Source organism: Lytechinus variegatus, chromosome 14 (genome assembly GCF_018143015.1).
Source record: "Lytechinus variegatus isolate NC3 chromosome 14, Lvar_3.0, whole genome shotgun sequence".
Lineage (NCBI taxonomy): Eukaryota > Metazoa > Echinodermata > Echinoidea > Temnopleuroida > Toxopneustidae > Lytechinus > Lytechinus variegatus.
The window spans coordinates 22,898,361-22,917,011 of record NC_054753.1 but is presented as its reverse complement, the minus strand read 5'-3'; the positions used below and the strand labels follow the sequence as shown (position 1 = coordinate 22,917,011).

Below are 18,651 nucleotides of genomic sequence, written 5' to 3'. Positions count from 1 at the left end.
CGCGCACAGGATGTTCAGTGATACTTGATTACTCTAATGTCCAAGTTTAATGAACTAGACCAATAAACTTTCAAAGTTATGATGGTAATTCAACAGATACCCCCGATTCGGCCAAAGTTCATTGACCCTAAATGACCTTTGACCTTAATCATGAGACCTGAAACTTGCACAAAATGTTCAGTGATGCTTGATTACTATTATGTCCAAGTTTCATGACTCAGATCCATAAACTTTCAAAGTTATGATGGGAATTCAACAGATATCCCCAATTCGGCCAAAGTTCATTGACCCTAAATGACCTTTGACCTTGGTCATGTGACGTGAAACTCATGCAGGATGTTCAGTGATACTTGATTAATCTTATGTCCAAGTTTCATGAACTAGGTCCATATATTTTCTAAGTTATGATGCCTTTTTTAAAAACTTAACCTCAGGTTAAGATTTCGATGTTGATTCCTCCAACATGGTCTAAGTTCATTGACCCTAAATGACCTTTGACCTTGGTCATGTGACATGAAACTCTAATAGGATGTTCAGTAATACTTGATTAACCTTATGGCCAAGTTTATACTTTCTAAGTTATGACGTCATTTCAAAAACTTAACCTCAGGTTAAGATTTGATGTTGACGCCGCCGCCGCCACCGCCGTCGCCGTCGGAAAAGCGGCGCCTATAGTCTCACTTTGCTTCGCAGGTGAGACAAAAACAGAGTGGCTGAATTACTACCCAGGGAGTGGAGAACATGCATACATTGTGTGTGGGGAGGAGGGGGACTACAGTCCAATGACTAGGGTAATAACAGAAAAAGGCCTGTAAGAGGTTCTGCAGATGACCTGTTCCTCATGGTTGGCCAATCCCTTTGTGGTACGTAAACACAGTGATGGACTGAATTACTCCACAGGGAGTGGAGAATATGCATGCATTGTATGTGGAGAGGAGGGGGATTAGAGTCCAATAACTAGAGTAATTACAAAAAAAGGCCTATAAAAGGTTCTGCAGATGACCTGTTCTTCATGGTCGGCTAATCCCTTTGAGGTTTGTAAACACAGTGATGGACTGAATTACTCCACAGGGAGTGGAGAACACGCATATATTGTGTGCGGGAAACCCATCTCCTCATGATCGATTTTTCCTAATGGCATACAAAGATAACACAGAAGCTGGGTGAAATAAACCCCAGGGACAGGAGAAACACATACACTGGATGGATGAGGGGGAAGCCTGATTCAATCCAATGACTACGATAAAAACAATCTGTGAGAGCTATCATACAGTACTTATGATTAAAGCAAGATTTATGATAGAGCCCAGATGATATACAAGCTTCAGTTAAAAGCTACTGATATGGTACAGTATGATTGGACGAGAGCCAATCTATCAAAAAGAAAAAAAAAATTGATGAAACAGGACCTGGCAACTGACTGACTGACCAACACACATGTTAAAGAAGTGGTTCCAGTATAAATGAATTTAAAAGCTACAGTTAAAAGCTACTGATATGGTACAGTCTAATTGGACGAGAGCAAATTGGTAAAAGAAATTGAACATTAATGAAACGGGACCTAGCAACTGATTGACTAACCTGTTGAAGGAGAGGTTTTAGTATGAACGAGCTCTGCCATCCCACGTACGCGGCCACGCCCACTATGCTATCAAAGAATGATCCTCGAAGATGCCAATCTTCCTGTAAGTGACATAATAATAATAATAATAATAATAATAGGCATTTATATAGCGCCATCTATCTAGAAATATTCTATTCCGAGGCGCGTTGTTATTATTATTACTCTAATGTCCAAGTTTAATGAACTAGACATAATTAATAACAAACAAATTCTAACACATAATTGTAACCAATTTCATCACCATATTGGTGACGAGATAATCCATCTTAAGTTCTGTTGAAGTAACTCCCGTCGGAGCTTGAAGTTATACCTGTGATGAGGGGGGGTTTCAGAATATTGAAGAAAAAAATCAGCGGTAAACCTCTCATAGGGTCTGCAGCCGATTTATTTTTGGAATAAAACATGGTCAAATTTGATGCAAATATTGAAATAAGGCACATCTCTCTCTGTGAAGTTTATGCCATTGTTCAAATACTTATTTTCAAATCTGTGACTAATCTTCCATCATTGCTGGAATAAAACAGAAATATATATCTAGTCATAATGATATCACAGTAATCGTACAATGATTTGAAACCACTTGCATCTTTACTCCCAAATAAAGGCTTGCTATCATTCAAAATTGTTGAATCAGTACTATTACAATTAATTTGAACCTCAAATAAAAAGATACATTTCATTTAGAATTTAAGAAAATAAACAAAATGCAATTTTTTTTAAAATTTCATTGCGGAACAGTCGTAAGGTTAGGATAAGGTTTAGCGTGATGATCAGGATAATGATTAGTGTCAGGCCAATATTGGGTAATTTTATTTTAATGGTTTTCCAAAAAGCTAAATATGCCGAGGCAAAATCCTACCTTGTCATTGAGGAATGTGATCATATGCGAGAGGAGGACATCGTTAGCCTTCTGACGACCAAAGAAAACACACAGACGGGTGATTCCATTCTCCAGCAGGGTTCGCTTAACAATGTTTTCCTGCAGAAATTATCATTTAATAGTGAAACTTGAAAGAATGATTATGCGATTGTGCATTGCGCTCATTCTTAAAACTGAGATGTGTTTTAAAATTTGATCAAGGTTTCATGTTCTTTTTTTGTTATAAACATTAGAGATGGCCAACCTGATCAAGAATATTTCAGTATTTTACTGACTGAAAATAAATATTTTTGTGAAAAAATCAGTATTTTCAAAGAAAAACCATAGAACACATAACACTGCAACTTTAGAAATCATTATTTGCATGAAACCACCAGTATTCTTCTTCATTTTTCAGTAATAATTACTGAAAACCAGTACTACTTGGTAGCTCTGACATTTTAAGAAATTAAGGTACTGCTACACACTGGCTCAAGGTAATATCAACCATTGATATCTGTTATAATAATAAAAACATTAAACATGATTGATATAAGATTCCCTCCATGCTGATTTTCCCACTTCTTTTTTGTAACATATTGTTTTTCCCCATTTGCTCTGAAATTCTAATTATGTTATTTTCATTAATAATAATAATAATATAGGGTATTTATATTGCGCACATATCCACCTTGTTAGGTGCTCAAGGTGCTCCTATATTACCCGCTAAGCTAGGAGTTCATAGCGCACACAGCTTTTTAAGGAATTACTTCCATTTACCTCACCTGGGTTGAGTGCAGCACATTGTGGATCAGTTTCTTGCTGAAGGAAATTACGCCATGGCTGGGATTCGAACCCACGACCCTCTGTTTCAAAGTCAGAAGACTGATCCACTGGGCCACAACGCTCCACTTTATCATTATCATGAAGTAATGACAATAAACAGAATTCAATTTCAAATTTCACTTCGCATCCTTTAAAAAAATCAAGAAAAACGTAAGTGATGATGTGGATGTGAGGGAGTAGCAAATAGCCATTGGCCTCTCATGAATGCTTCCTAATAAAACAGAAAATGAATACTAACTATAATAATAAAATAACGCTCTATTACTTGACAAGTGTTTGAAATAAACAATTTAGTACAATTCACAATATGTATTTTAAATGATAACAAACACAAATATCTTCTAAATTATAGATTTTTTTCAGATGAGACTTACTGGATCACTGAGCAAGGTGACAACCTTCTGTTGTATCATCCCGTGTAGGTTCTGAAGCTCATCGTCATAGCTAGCCTGGAATCAAAGAAATGTTATTCACTTGATTAGATCTTTTCTTCAGCCATTTTCTTTCTCATACTTCAACCTTAAAGAAATGATCCAGCCAAAAAGCACTAGGCAACATTTCAGACCTGACATCAAAAGATGATAGACACAAACCTATCAAAAAATATAAAACATGCCATCTTTTCTCATTTTCCACACACCACCAAAGTAAAATTTACAACATACTCTTTATGGAAACAATTCATTTCAAGAGAAAAATTGCACTTCGGTTTTAACAAAAGGACTTTCTCTAATTAAGAAAAATCAACTGCATTGCAGTTATAAGATATTGAAAATGAAATTTTTTATTCACTGTAATTGCTTATAATAATAACATGGTCCATTTATATAGTGCAGCTAATTTAATTGCATATACTCTACTGCGCTTGATACTTTGTATCACATTATTACCCTGGCTGTGGCTGAGCCGCATTATAGGCGCTAAAGCATTCAAGGAATAAATTCTACCGGGTACCCATCCACCTCACCTGGGTCAAGTGCAGCACAATGTGGGTACATTTCTTGCTGAAAAAAAGCACGCCTTCGCGGGGATTTGAACCCACGTCCCTCTGATTGAAAGACGAGAGTCGTAATCATTAGACCACGACCCCCCCCCTTTCTTCACATCTTTTGCCATACATGTACCTGATATTGGGCGGGATTCTGTACTCCGTCCGTTTCCCCGCTCTGGGAAGCGTTCTGATCAAGCTGCACCATCTCCAGGAACCTGAGGGCGGTCTCCGCCAGCACGGCGATGTTCTCGGCATAAACCATCCTGACCATGTCAATGGGATCCTGAGCTATGTTGGACTGGAACATATATGATGAAAATTAAAGTGAAGTATTTGCATAGATAAGCGAATCGTTCATATTGAATTTAATAGGTTTCATTGCTTGATTACGCATTGCAGCTCCATGGCTGAAGTGAATTTGATTTACTCTTTATGTGATGAAAAAGATATACAAATTCATAAAGAGCTACATCCACCTTGTCTTCAAAGTGATAATTTTGTTGTGTCGGTGCAATAACGCCCTTAGCAAAACATTTCCGCGAACCCCATTAGTGCCGAATGCCCTTATGCGTGCTGCTAAGGACCTTTTTCACGCATAAGACATGCAGGAAAGTGTGGTGCTAAGGGCGTTCTTGCATCGACATAACAATTTGATCTTTACCTTCACCGACTATTTATTTGCTATGGTATTTTTGTTTTTAGCGCCTCTAAATATCCATTATTATCATTATTATTAATCATAACAAAATGGCCATCAGAGTAATAATAAAAATCCTGATGAGATGAAATATATCATAACATCTCAGAACTCTAGATACTCCTTTTATTGAAACATCATTGCCTCTAAAATCTACGCGTACCTAATATCTCAAATAACTGCTTCAAAAATTGACTGAAGAATCAGAATAAATTGTTGATTTCAAAAAAAAATTGAAAGATATAAAAAATAACTCACTAAATTTGGTAGTATGTAGTCAGGAAATATGTTGGCGTCCCTGCATGAAAAAACAAGCATACAAGGGTTTGTTTTCTATAATACTTGTAACTGAATCCTTATATCATGAACCAAAAAGACTACAAACTGTAATTATCATCATTATTGTCATCATCCCCCTCCTCCAAACTGTAATAATTATGTAGCAAATTTAATCATAGCAAGTTCTTTAAGCTGGTAGGCCAGTATAGCAGGTGATTGTAATTCCTAGGTATCAATGAGGGTTTGGGTTTTTCTATAGTATATAGTCAGGCACTCTATTGTAAGGTTATGGTAGAGTGAAGCTCTGCTAGGTCAGGAAAGCCAGGAAAGTTAGGGTAATGCATGCACACAGCTAGATGCACCATTTTCATCGCATTTGTTGAGCTGCTCGGTTGCTTCAAGATTGTTTTGCTTGTTTTCAAAATCAATATTGTTTTGAATTTGTGCTGACATGATATGATCTGAAGATTCCCAAATATGGATATTATGGATATCAAATTAATAAATATTCTTTAGCCTTACATGTACATACAATGTAAACTGTTTTCTAGCTTTCATTTCTTGCTTTTGCAGGAGTTGATAAAAAACCTATTCTAGATAAACATATTTTATATGGTGTTGAACGAAAAAAATTTAATGATCAAGGGCAAGTCTATAGTGGGTCCCTACCATTGGCGGCGGAAGCCAAAAAAATTAGTGGGGTCTACCTGTCATTTTTTGACGGACACATGTAAAACAATTTGACAAGCAAAAAAAAACAAAAAAAGGTCATCAACATAAATTTTAGGGGGGGGGACAAAATACATTTTAAGGGGGGTCTACCAGAATTTAGGGGGGATGCAGGAAACAAAATTTTAACAAGCAAAAAAAAAGAAAAAAAAAAGGTTACCAACTAAAAATTTAGGGGGGGGTCGTCCCCCCACCTCAATTTTTTTTGGGGACCTGTCCCGTCCCCCCCCTTCCGCCGCCTATGGTCCCTACATCAATTACATGTTTTGTAATCAATTGCAAATTTGTAATTGATTACTGATGTGCTTCTTGCATCAAGGAGTGTAAACTGATTTGCTACAGATAAAATTGATCTATCAGTTGTAAAATTGCAACAGAATATTTGCAATCGATTGCAAATATCTTCTTGCAACACCCCCCAAAGTCCACCAGATATATCCAGTGGACTGTTTCATAAAGCTGTTCTCAAGTTAAGAGCGACTTTAAGAACGACAGATGATCTTTTCTTGTGGTAACAATATACACCGAAATGTTCATTGGCGATGATTCAGAGCGTAAGAAAGGTTCACCAGTCGTTCTTAAAGTCGCTCGTAACTTACAAACAGCTTTATGAAACACCCATCAGGTATGACATAAATATCCAGTTCTTACCCTCTCGGTACAGACTTAACCAGGATTAGGGTCTGGGTGATGGTGCGGATGGCCTCTGCTCGAACTCTTGGAAACGGATCACGTACAAAGTGGAGCTGTAAGAGGAGATGACATCAATAAAAATTTATAAATGTTGATATCATTAAAGGGATGGTCCAGGCTGGAGATATTTATATCTTAATAAATAGAGTAAAATTCACAAGCAATGTGCTGAAAATTTGATCAAAATCGGATAACAAATAACAAAGTTATTAAATTCTAAAGATTTGTCGTATTCCAGTGAAACAGTTCTAGGCATGTCTTCGTGAATATTCATTAGGTGCACTGATGATGTCATATCCCCACTTGTTCTTTTTTATTTTATTGTATGAAATTAGGTTAATTCAGCATCTATCAAGAAATAAAACAATTGGATTGACAACTTATCAAGTCCATTAGTTATTTATTGCCGCAACTTATTTCATCATAATGGAGACACATCATTTACATATGTATGTAAAAATGATTTCATGTCATAACATAAGAAAAAGGAAAACTATATACACACAAAGAATAAGATCATCATCATCATTAATAACAACACTGAATCAGCATCATTATCATCACCACCATCATCATCATCATCGCCCTTTTCCCCTTCACTACTACCACCACCACCATCATATCAGCAAGTATACTCACAATACAGGGAATGATTCTGTCCAATATGATATCATCAGGTAGATGTTTTGCTATCATCAACATGATGTCCAGGGCACCCAATCTTGAAACACAGAACTAAATATACGAAATAAAATGATTATAGATCACTTTTATATTCATTACTATAAGATTTATATGATTTATCAATAAAGAGGTGATTTATGTTTAAAAAAAATGTAAAAATTACAGACAAGAGTGAAGAAAAACATTGAGTACACATAATTTATGTCTTAAAACAAAATCAACTAATACAAAAACAGTTGTGTTCAATCTTACCTTTAGTGATCTCAAGCAAGACGTTACCAGAGACAGGACTATTACCAGTCCATTGTTGCTATGGCGATGACTGTTGTCGCCATCCTCCATATTGGCAACCAGAGTCTGCATGATACTCCCCATGTCTTTACGAAGCCTAGGTATGAGAAAAAAATTGGTGTCGATAATACTGAGAAACTCCATAAAATAATCAACCTTTTTGTCTCATTTTTTTAGCTTTTGTTTCACTTCATGTTTTACTTCATGAATCCATGATAAGTTTTACACCAGAACACCTTTTCATATGAAACACAATGAGGCTAATCATTTCAGGAAAGTCCTGCATATAGGAGGTTGGATGAACATACTTTGTAGCTTAAGATATTACCCAGCTGAAAGGTACAACCCTTGAAATGTTAAATTCTATTCACATTCATCTTGGGTTTTATACACATACACAATCTCTTCAAAGTAAGCTACAATGAAAAAAAAATAAGTTACAATAATGAAGATAATGAAAATTTTGGAATTATGGAATTAAATCATTCTTAAAGCAGAAGTTTGCATTTTTTGAGACGTGAGGTTTCATGTTGTAAAATACAAAATGAAAAATTAGCTTATAACATCACCAGCTCCACCAGATACATGTAGCCTGGAAAAATTAAAAAGTAAGCATGATTCCAGAGCCCTGGGGAAGCGGGAATTGTATGAAACAAATAATATATCAATACAATGTAGTATTTAAGTATGCAATGACTGGGAAAATATAAACACTAAAGATTATGGGCAGGTAAATCTCAATGAGTCCTCCCCTCCTGATAAACCCCCTGCCTCCTTACCTCGCTATTTTCTCATCTGCCGGGTAGATTGGTATGCCAGCAAACTCTCCCATGTAAACTTTGAGGAATGTGTAGAAGAATTCTGGGAAGGCCGTGCCACGCCCCTTTACCAGGTACTGTTCAGCTGACATGCGTTTGGAGGGGTCCTTCTGCAGCATGTGCTTACAGAGGTCCTATTAAAGAAAACACGAAAATGGAGACATAACTGATGGTTCACCTCATATACTATATGCTTGTTAATATATACAGTTGAGGCCAAAAGTTTACACACACCCATAGAATTCAAGGAATTGGTTTGCTTGCCAAACACATTTCTAGAAAATTGACTTAGTGTTTACAAAAATATAAATACTACCATGACAAATTTGGCATCAAATGAAAGAGCATATTAAGCTCTTTCACATGATTCTGCAGTAATCATGGATGACAGATGTAAAAATGTCAAGTGAAATTTCATACAAACAGTGACTCATGCTTGTTTACTACAAACATTTTGACCTAAGCATGTTTCAAAATGCAATTATCAGCAAGTTTAAAGTTGGAAATTTGAGTAGAGTTTAAATGAGAATAAGAAATAATTCAACTGTGTTTTCATCAAAGCAAATTTTTAAAAAAAAAGCTAAATCTGGCCTAAAATTTGTGCACAAACTACACCCCAAAATGTATTCTTGCTCTGTATACCTTAATATGTTCATCCTCAATCTGATCCAATACAGCGTCAGGAGAGTATGCTCCACTCCGATAGGCTAACAGCTGAGAGAGGTCAAAGGGTGCATTTCCTTCTGTGAAGAGCTCTGCAATTACACACCTGAAAGAAAAAAAAATTGCCCATTTTTATTTTGTACCAGTGATTTCTAGATATCCTTTGCGATATTTGCATCCTGACAGTGTCGATCTAAATATCTGTAAGAAAAATTAGTTTTAAATAACATTTCTTTGTGGCAAAAATATATGAACTGTAGTATCTGAAGAATTTTTATGATTTATTCAACGAAGCTCCATCCTAATCATAAAAAGAAACCCTACATAGCTTATTAAACATCTGCTCTTTCAGAATATCATTATTGCATATAGTGTATAAATGAGCACTTTGTCTATTCTTGGAAGGTTTTTTTTTTTAAAGTCTCATCAGACCATCTGATTAAGCTACCAGATCTTAAACTTGTCACTCTAAATATTGATGTGATAGGGTCTTTCAAAATAGAAATAGAATGATTTTTTCCCATGTAATTTGCTGCCTTTATTCATTCATGCTATTGTATTTATTTTTCAAGAGAATTTATGATGCATAGTGTTTATCTTCATCTTTTTTTTCATGAGAGCTGTAAACAAACTATTGAACACTGCATATTGCATGTAGTGAATACAAATATCCGTATTCTGAACTCAGATTTAATCGAAACTCTGGTACAAAGTTGTGGTTTCAATATGGAAAGCCAATTGTGACAGGTATCTCGAGCACTTCAAGTTCAATTGTCAACTCATTTGACATTCAAATCATTAAAAACTGCCTGAGAATAATTACTGAGAATTTTTTCTTCACCATTAAAACAAAAGGAAAGAGCCAAGTGAAGAAAGAAAACATGTAATGTAAATGAAACCATATAATGTAAATGCAATGTTGAAATTTTTGGCTTCCCATAATTTCAACAGATTAAGACCATGGTCTTAGTTAAACTGGATTTCAGAATATGGGCCACAGTAATAAAAAACAAAGAAATACATGACCAGGGGCCCGTTGCAGAAAGAGTTGCGTTTAAACGCAAGTCAAAAAATCAATCGCAAGTCCCAAACGCGCGCTGTTGATTGGTTGAATGTCAAGTTACGCCTGATTTTTTAGAGTTGAGATTGATTGCAACTCTTTCTGCAACGGGCCCCAGGGGGCCGTTTCATAAAGCTGTTAGTAAGTTTAGAGTGAATTTAAGAACGATTGGTGATCCTCTCTTGGGAACTAAATCAACGCCAATGGTATTACTTACCACAAGAAAGTATCATCAGTCATTTGTAAAATCACTCTTAACTTACGAACAGCTTTATGAAACACCCACCAGCACGATATGATCAAGGTCTTACCCAACACTGAAAATGTCCATGGCTGGAGTTAGCTCTCCTCCTTTAACATCCTGTCTGACTTGGAGGCCCTCTACAGTCTCTGATGAGACATTGTCAGACGATCTGGCACTGCTGCCCTCTACAAACCTCTCAGGGGCAATGTAGCAGGTACGACGACGGGAGGTGTCAAAGAAGAACGAGAAGTCTGCAGGATTGTCCTAAAAATGATAAGGATTCCATTCAAAAAATTTGATAAATATCTCAAGTTATTCAAATTGTAGATACATAGGTAAATTCACCATGAAAATGGAATACAATTTAACACAATTAAAACGCTTTCCTATCACAACAGGGCTTATGTGAGGAACATATATCAATGAATGTATCATTTGTCCCTGATTCATTGCCACATTTTGTTACCATGCCACTGCTATACCCCACACATTTCTTGCACTCCACGACATATGTGTGAATACTTCACAAAGTTGTTTGAATAAATTTTTTTTAAAATTGCAACAGACCGACTGACCACATGCCCAACCATACACAAATTCTTATATGTCCCAACAAACCTCGTTTGTCATGGTTTTGTATTGATGAGAAAGCAAACCATGGTCCTATGGAATAATGTAACTATTATAGTATCTTTGCAATCCAATTGTAACAACCCAGCTGGAACTACCAAGGAATTCTTGATTTGATTGGTCGTTGAATCACGTTAACATGGATATTAACCTGTTGCTCCATTGTCATGTGGACAAGTCCACCCCAACAAAGAGTGGATTTTAATAAAAAGAGAAAAATCCAACACGCATAAAACTGCAAATTTCATCAAAATCGGATTTAAAATAAGAAAGTTATGGCATTTTAAAGTTTCGCTTATTTTCAACAAAATAGTTATGTAAACGAGCCAGTTACATCCAAATGAGAGAGTTGATGACATCACTCACTCACTATTTCTTTTGTATTTCATTATATGAAATATGAAATATTTTTATTTTCTCATCATTGTCATGTGAAATGAAGTTTCATTCCTCCTTGAACACGTGGAATTCCATTATTTTAACATTTTGTGCTTCAGGCAAGGAGGGCCTAATTGTCAAATTCGTAAAAATTGAAGTATTGTATAATTCAAACAATAAAAAACAAAAGAAATAGTGAGTGAGTGACATCATCGACTCTCTCATTTGGATGTAACTGGCTCATTTATTTAACTATTTTGTTGAAAATAAGCAAAACTTTGAAATGTCATAACTTTCTTATTTTACATCCGATTTTGATGAAATTTTCAGCATTGTGCTTGTCTGATTTTTCTCTATTGATTTAAATCAACATTTTTCTGGGGTGGACTTGACCTTTAATTAAGTTCTCTAGTATTAGGTGCTTACATCAGGGAGGTATGTTGGCTTGAAACTTGCAAAGTCTGTCAGAAGAACCCAGATCCAGCCAGTAACCATGACATTCTCACTCTTTATATCACCATGACAAACCTGAATTAAAAAAAAATACATATATTTATGATCTTATTGCAGCCAAAAAACAACACAGTAATCAATATAGTTTGTTTATGTATTACACAACTGATATGAATGCAGAAAAAACACATTTATTCAAGTTTGCAGCCCTGGAGGCTGAATTACCATTTAATTCAAAATAAAAATCAAATAAATTTCACTCGATTAGAATAAAAATACCAATTAAAATTTACAATACTTCGAATTCACAATATCAAATCCAAGTCACAAAACTAATTTCCAATTCAATTAACAAAGTTTGCTCTCTATAGTAATTACAATTCACAATAAACAATAACAATTTATTAAAACTCTATTAAAGAAATAATTATATTTTATATGTTGAGTGTGTAGAAAATCCTAAATTGGATATTATAGGTGCTGTCATAGCGGCTGTAAAAAGATAAAATAAATACTATAATACTTCCATTCAACATATAATTAAAATACTAGTAAAATAGAATACTGTATGTACTGAAAGAAAAGATGGGAGGGAAAATGCAAAAAAAATGAAAACAGAAAATTCCATCTGTTGAAATCAAATACAATAAAGCCTAATTTCAAAAAGAGATAATATTACTAAGGTACTTTAATTCAAAATAGGATGTAAATAAGGGTAAGAAAAGAAAGAAATTGCAGTGAACAGATTAAGAATGCTGATGGAAAAAGATATATGTAGGGGTTTGTTTAGTCGTAAAAGCTTAATACCTACATACAAAGATATTGTACTGAACAATTATTCGTAAGTTACAGAAGTTCAACACTTACTAGCGCTGGTCAATATTTGATTTTAGTTGATTATCGCCAGTACAATATCGTTGAAAATACAACATATTGCGAGTCTGAAAATTCATCATATGTAACGTAAACGTAAATTATGAGCTGCAATTTCGTGAGAACTGGGAAGGGTGAAATAAAAGTAAGTTTTTCATTGGTGCTTGTCCATGAAAAGCAGACATTTGGGTACTAAATTACAAAGTTCTGAGTTGGTTGAAAGCAAGAGAGCAGCATTTGTGGTCAATAAATAAATAGTGGTTAACTTTCATAATCAATAACATTATGGGTATATTGCATTACTGCAATATATCAACATCATCATAAAACCAGTATTGTATTGCATAATTCTGAAAATATAAAAAATACCGCCCAGCACTAACACTTACCCCTACAAGATGAGCCTGGTTCAACGCACAAAGCAATTGGAATGCAATCCATTTCTTTTCTATGGATATAAGGAACGGTCTGGTGCTGATACGGTCGTACAGATTATTACGCACATACTGACGGAACAAAAGGGCGGCTTTATCAGATAACTGTGAAAAGGAAAAAAAATACAATTCTGAGATAAAGTGTTCAAAAATAAAATTAAAAATAAATAAGGCAAATTAGTTAACAAAATTGATCAATAGGAAAAAAATTAAGTAAAAAATAAATGAGAGTAATTGGCTTTAAAAAAAGTAGAAAAATCTATAGATTTTATTCTTTTAAGAGTAATATGCATTAATTATAACCCATTGCCCCCACCTCTGGCACATTCATAATTTAAAGAAACAGGTATTTTTAATAGATGCCTCCATCAATATTATGATTCTTGTTATATTATTACACTAATTTCAAATATTTGAGGCTTCCCATATAATTAATCATTCCCATTGTCAATTTTGTCACGCTCAAATGTTCATAAATCCTATGTTTGCTGCTAAACTTACCGTGCTTCTAAGAAAGGGTAAACAGTTGGAGCCATTTGCAAGTCTTGTTTTGATTTCTTCGATCTTTTCTTTAAATGACTTGAGTGGTAAGGAGGGATCGTGGATTACAAACACCTTCACCACAGCCAATCCTTCCCTGAAATGACAAACACAACATAAAATATGTACTTATCCATAGTTTATTGTTCCAAATAGACATCAGAAATGAAATACTCTGAAAATTTGTTTTTCCCAATTGATCATAGGTCCGGCAGCCGCTGTGCAGCGCCAGATTGACAAGGCTCTTTCTGATGGATTGTTGACCAGGGTAGCAGCAACTCACATTTTTTAACGTCTTTTGGTCTGACACAGCCGGGATTTGAACTCTGACCTTCTGGTTGTGAGATGGACACTCTACCAACTGAGCCAACACACCAGTTTATTCAAAGATCATGGAGTTGAAAATGGAACAAATTCAATCTTTATATATTTCAGCACAGAACAGACCAGTTCGTAATTACTTAACACTTTTGGTCAAATGACCTTTCATTTCTTTCATTATGATAGGCAGATTTCAAAGCAAGATATTACGTAAGCTTGCCTTACATAGCAGGATGAAGAAATTGAATAGACCAGGTGACTAAAATAGCACACCAATGAACACTTTATGAAGGTATTTGTTGCATTCCTACTTTGAATGCATATCATAGCATATCGCACAATGTACTTGGCAAACTGTAAAATACCAGTCGTTCGTGGACACATTGTTTTTTAAATTCAAAAGAAGTATGAATAATCAAGACATCAAAATTGGTGCTTATCTCATTAGATTTTAAACCACCATTTCACTTTAGTACAAATGACCTTTCTCTGATCATGCGTAGAATCTTTTGATCATGCGCAGAAAGGAACTACGAACTGGCTTATTGCACCAAACCAAACTACAGTCCTTAATTTATCCCTCCACCTATACCTTCTCATCTTTTCATTCATCATTTTTCCCATCTTAAATATACTCATCCATCCACCTTATTATTTTTTAATCATTTCATTTAATGCAGTATTTACATGTAGTAGCCTTGCAGGCCATAAGTATAACTCAGTCTCAGATACACCATTTGTTAAGATGCAAAACCTAATTTGTTCAGGCTTCAGAACTATAAATCAATGACTAGGTAATCGCTGCTTGTCGGTCACAATTGTCACAAAGATAATTGGCTAAAAGAACCACAATTAGAACACAAGTAACACAGGGCCCCATTTCATAAAGACTAAGGTGGTGTTGCAAGAAAATATTTGCAATCAATCACATATATTCCATTGCAATTTTACAATTGATTGATCACTTTTAATTATAGCAAATCAGATTACACTCCTTTTATTTCATGGAGCAGATTAGCAATCAATCGCAAATTAATTGTACGGCATATGCTTGATCTCGGGAACGAAAATAGACATGCAAGTGATTGCAAGTTTCTTGCAATGCCCCATTAAAACCTACATGTATGGTAACTCTGCCACGATGGTAACTACCATGGTAACATGGCTCAGTTGCCAATCAAATCAATACATCCATGGAGGCAGGGAATTCCAATTACTGCAGCTCCTCATATTATCATTACCTTAAGTTCTTTTTTAAACGGGCAACATGTGGGTGTTTCATAAAGCTCTTTGTAAGTTACAAGCAATGTTACGATAGACTGGTAACCCACTGTTGTGGTAAATGATATACACCAGATTTTCATAGGTGTTGATTCAGTTCCTAAAAGAGGGTCACCGGTCGTTTGTAAAGTAGCTTGTAACTTACCAACAGCTTTATGAAACAGGCCCAAGTTGTGAATCCACACCTACCTGTATTTTGCTCTTGCTACCTTGAAGAAGCGGGTACTGCCGAGACTGTGGTCAAACTCATAGTCAGACACATCGGTCAGGTAATGCTCCACAGGAAGGATCTGAGAAGGGGCAACACCGGTCAGTTGGTTCCCCATGATGGCTCACCTTGGATAATAAAGAACAGTATCAGTCCATAAATCATCGTCAAAAATTTAAATAGGGCTGTGCCAAAGGAATGTTTTCTTTCAGATTTTCCAAGTAGTCTTACTGTTCAGAATCCATGGGCACATTGCATAAAACTTTACATCAAAGAGCAAGTCCACCCTTAACAAAAAGCTGATTAAAATAATAATAAGCTTAATGCTGAAATTTTTTTAATAACAGCTTCAATTTATTAACCCTGATCAAGTGCTTGAGCATTAAAGGAATTCCATCCTACTGGGCACTCATTTACTACACCTGGGTGGAGAGTGGCAAATATAAATAAGGGCGTTGCCAAAGGACTAAAGTGCCATGGTCACATTAGAAAACCTGGACCTTGTGGTTCAAAGTTCATAGACTTTTTCAATGAGCCACAACGCCTCTTCTGACAAGCAAGTGGTCTACAACAAGCTGCAATTGCATTTTTTTTAAATCTTCTTTCTTAAGTTTTGCTTTCCTTTTTTTCTATATTTTATTTTAAACTTTTTTTCATATTTTTATTTCCTTTTTTATCTCTCTCTCCCTTTCTTTCTGGTGTTTTCTTCCTTTTTCTTTCTTTTTTACTTTTTATCTTTTCTTTCTTTTAGACCTAGTTATGACCTTAGCTAACCTTCCCTGCACTTAATTCTTTCACCTTCTTTTCCAGTTTTCCTTTTTCTTAGTTCAGAAAATTTAAGGACGATATCCCCCAACCTGAAATTTAGGGAGACATTTAGAGACACATCTTTCTTGTATCCCCCCCCCCCCCCATTCCCCACTTCTGCCACTTGTGGATGTGACAAACATTAATTATTGAACCACACCACACAACAGCCACGGCCGTGAGAGCGCAGCGCGCGCGGCGCGGCGACGCCCAGATTTTCATCTTTCATTGTCTTTTATACTGGGCGTACAGTACACGAAATTCGGTACATGGGACAACATAATCTGATAATAAGACGTATGGTCAGTTCCCCCATGTCTGCGCGGTCTCCCAAGTCTGCGCACCCGCGTATCTGCGCGATTCTAGTAAAAGAAGATACGCAACGGGCACGAACTTTACACATGCAATACATAGGCAGGTATTCATTAAAAAATCCGACTCAAAATGGTGGAAAAATAATGAATTCAGGGCATTTCATGTGACGGCCTCAAAATGCAGCCTTTGTCATCAAAATCCCCGAATCGTGTGCAAAGTGAATGAGTGCGCAGACATGGGGTAGGATGGGGGGTCGGGTGTCCGGACACTTTATATTTTTGAAGCCTTCTTTTTTGTCTTTGGATTACACTAAAAATACGAATTCAATACTTGTAATCATCTTCTATTATGTTCTCTATAATATTTCCTAACATTTGTACCAAACATTTATGAAACTTCGCTTGTAAATTTTTCCAAATGACTTTCTAAAACTGATCGTCCGGACGCACAACCTGTCCGGACACACCACAACTGGGTAGCCGTATACCATTTTTTTTTTCAATCTGAAAATGACTGCCCGAGGTTTTTTCAAGAAAATCTTATATTTTCTTTCATTTTTTAATGAGAAATTTGGTACACTAACTCTTAATAATGTAAGGAACACTATTAACCAAAAGATTTTGTGAAATAAGAAGAAATTCATGTTAAATCTTAACTCAAATTGTTAGGTGCGCAGACTTGGGGCCCACCATCATAAAGCTACGAGAGCTATCACTTTCCCATTAAAAATAGGCAGTGTATACAGCCACACGCGTGTGGTTATATCCAGAACACCTATCTGTGGATACCGCCACACGCCGCCAGTAATAACAGTAAAACACGTATGTAGGTCTGACCGTCTATATCACGATCAAAATAACCTCATTTCTTCATTAAATTCTTACATTCTAAACCCCTTTGATATCCTTAGATCATTTCAATTTCATTCTCACCGTCTTCTCTCCTTGCTTTTCTTGTCTTGTTACAAACGGTCGTCTGTTTAACAGCAAATTCTCTTTTTCTACTTGTGTCGATTCTGGCTTCCTTCGCGGTACGGTGGCAGACCCATACAGCGTTAGCGCAGCGCAGTAGACATACACAGTTTGGGTTACGTTTACGTTTGGTACGAATAATTTTCGTACCAAGCGTTAAGCATGCACGAATCCCGAGTTTCGTACGTACGCACGTACACGCACATAGCCTAGAGTCAGTAGAGAATCGACACAAGTAGAAAAAGTGTGGAAATTTGCTATTTAACAGGCGGCCTTTTGTAACAAGACAAGGAAAGAAGACGGTGAGAATGAAATTGAAACGATTTAAAGAAATCAGAGTGGTTTAGAATGTAAGAATTTAATGAAGAAATGAGGTTATTTTGATCGTGATATAGACGGTCAGACCTACATACGCGTTTTACTGTTATTACTGGCGGCGTGTGGCGGTATCCACAGATAGGTGTTCTGGATATAACCACACGCGTGTGGCTGGATGGTAAAGACACACGCGTGTGGCTGTATACACTGCCTTAAAAATAATCAAGCTTTAATCAATTCATTCACAAAACTGATATGAAATACCACATTCTGTAATGTATCATCATAACTTAACACGTAACTTACCACTTTTATCAGCAAGCCACCTGAATCCTCACTTTAATGATTACTTTTCGTTGCAAACTCTCAGAAGAAATTCGGTTGAAGCTAGCAGCCGAAATTCTTCATAGCTTGTGGACGCTAATACAATTAACCAATTTGAAAAAGGAAAATAGTGAAAATGTAGTAGATAGGCCTAAACTGTTACATGCTCAATCATGTCAATGGGCTAAATGAATAAGGAAATCAATGATAAAAGAGTAAATAAATGAATATAAAATACTGGTTTACCCATTTAGATTATAACGCTGACACACACGAGAAGAGAGGTGACTTATATCATAATAACAACATCGATCGAAAAG

General features: G+C 35.8%; 1 protein-coding gene across 1 annotated transcript in view; it reads right to left on the bottom strand.

Moving 5' to 3' along the window:
* The window catches only part of LOC121427518 (phosphoinositide 3-kinase regulatory subunit 4-like), a 37,199-nt gene extending 18,779 nt beyond the window's left edge, over positions 1-18,420 (bottom strand). The window contains exons 1-16 of the mRNA XM_041623955.1: positions 18,314-18,420; positions 15,578-15,724; positions 13,748-13,883; positions 13,202-13,351; positions 11,913-12,014; positions 10,546-10,742; positions 9,154-9,280; positions 8,473-8,645; positions 7,655-7,790; positions 7,358-7,453; positions 6,677-6,771; positions 5,276-5,315; positions 4,454-4,618; positions 3,704-3,778; positions 2,484-2,603; positions 1,582-1,683 (exon numbers count right to left, since the gene is read on the bottom strand). Of these exons, the coding sequence (XP_041479889.1) occupies positions 1,582-1,683; positions 2,484-2,603; positions 3,704-3,778; positions 4,454-4,618; positions 5,276-5,315; positions 6,677-6,771; positions 7,358-7,453; positions 7,655-7,790; positions 8,473-8,645; positions 9,154-9,280; positions 10,546-10,742; positions 11,913-12,014; positions 13,202-13,351; positions 13,748-13,883; positions 15,578-15,714 (1,851 nt within the window). The 5' untranslated portion in view covers positions 15,715-15,724; positions 18,314-18,420. The remainder of the gene's footprint in view (positions 1-1,581; positions 1,684-2,483; positions 2,604-3,703; positions 3,779-4,453; positions 4,619-5,275; positions 5,316-6,676; positions 6,772-7,357; positions 7,454-7,654; positions 7,791-8,472; positions 8,646-9,153; positions 9,281-10,545; positions 10,743-11,912; positions 12,015-13,201; positions 13,352-13,747; positions 13,884-15,577; positions 15,725-18,313) is intronic.
* Between the last annotated feature and the right edge of the window lie 231 nt (positions 18,421-18,651).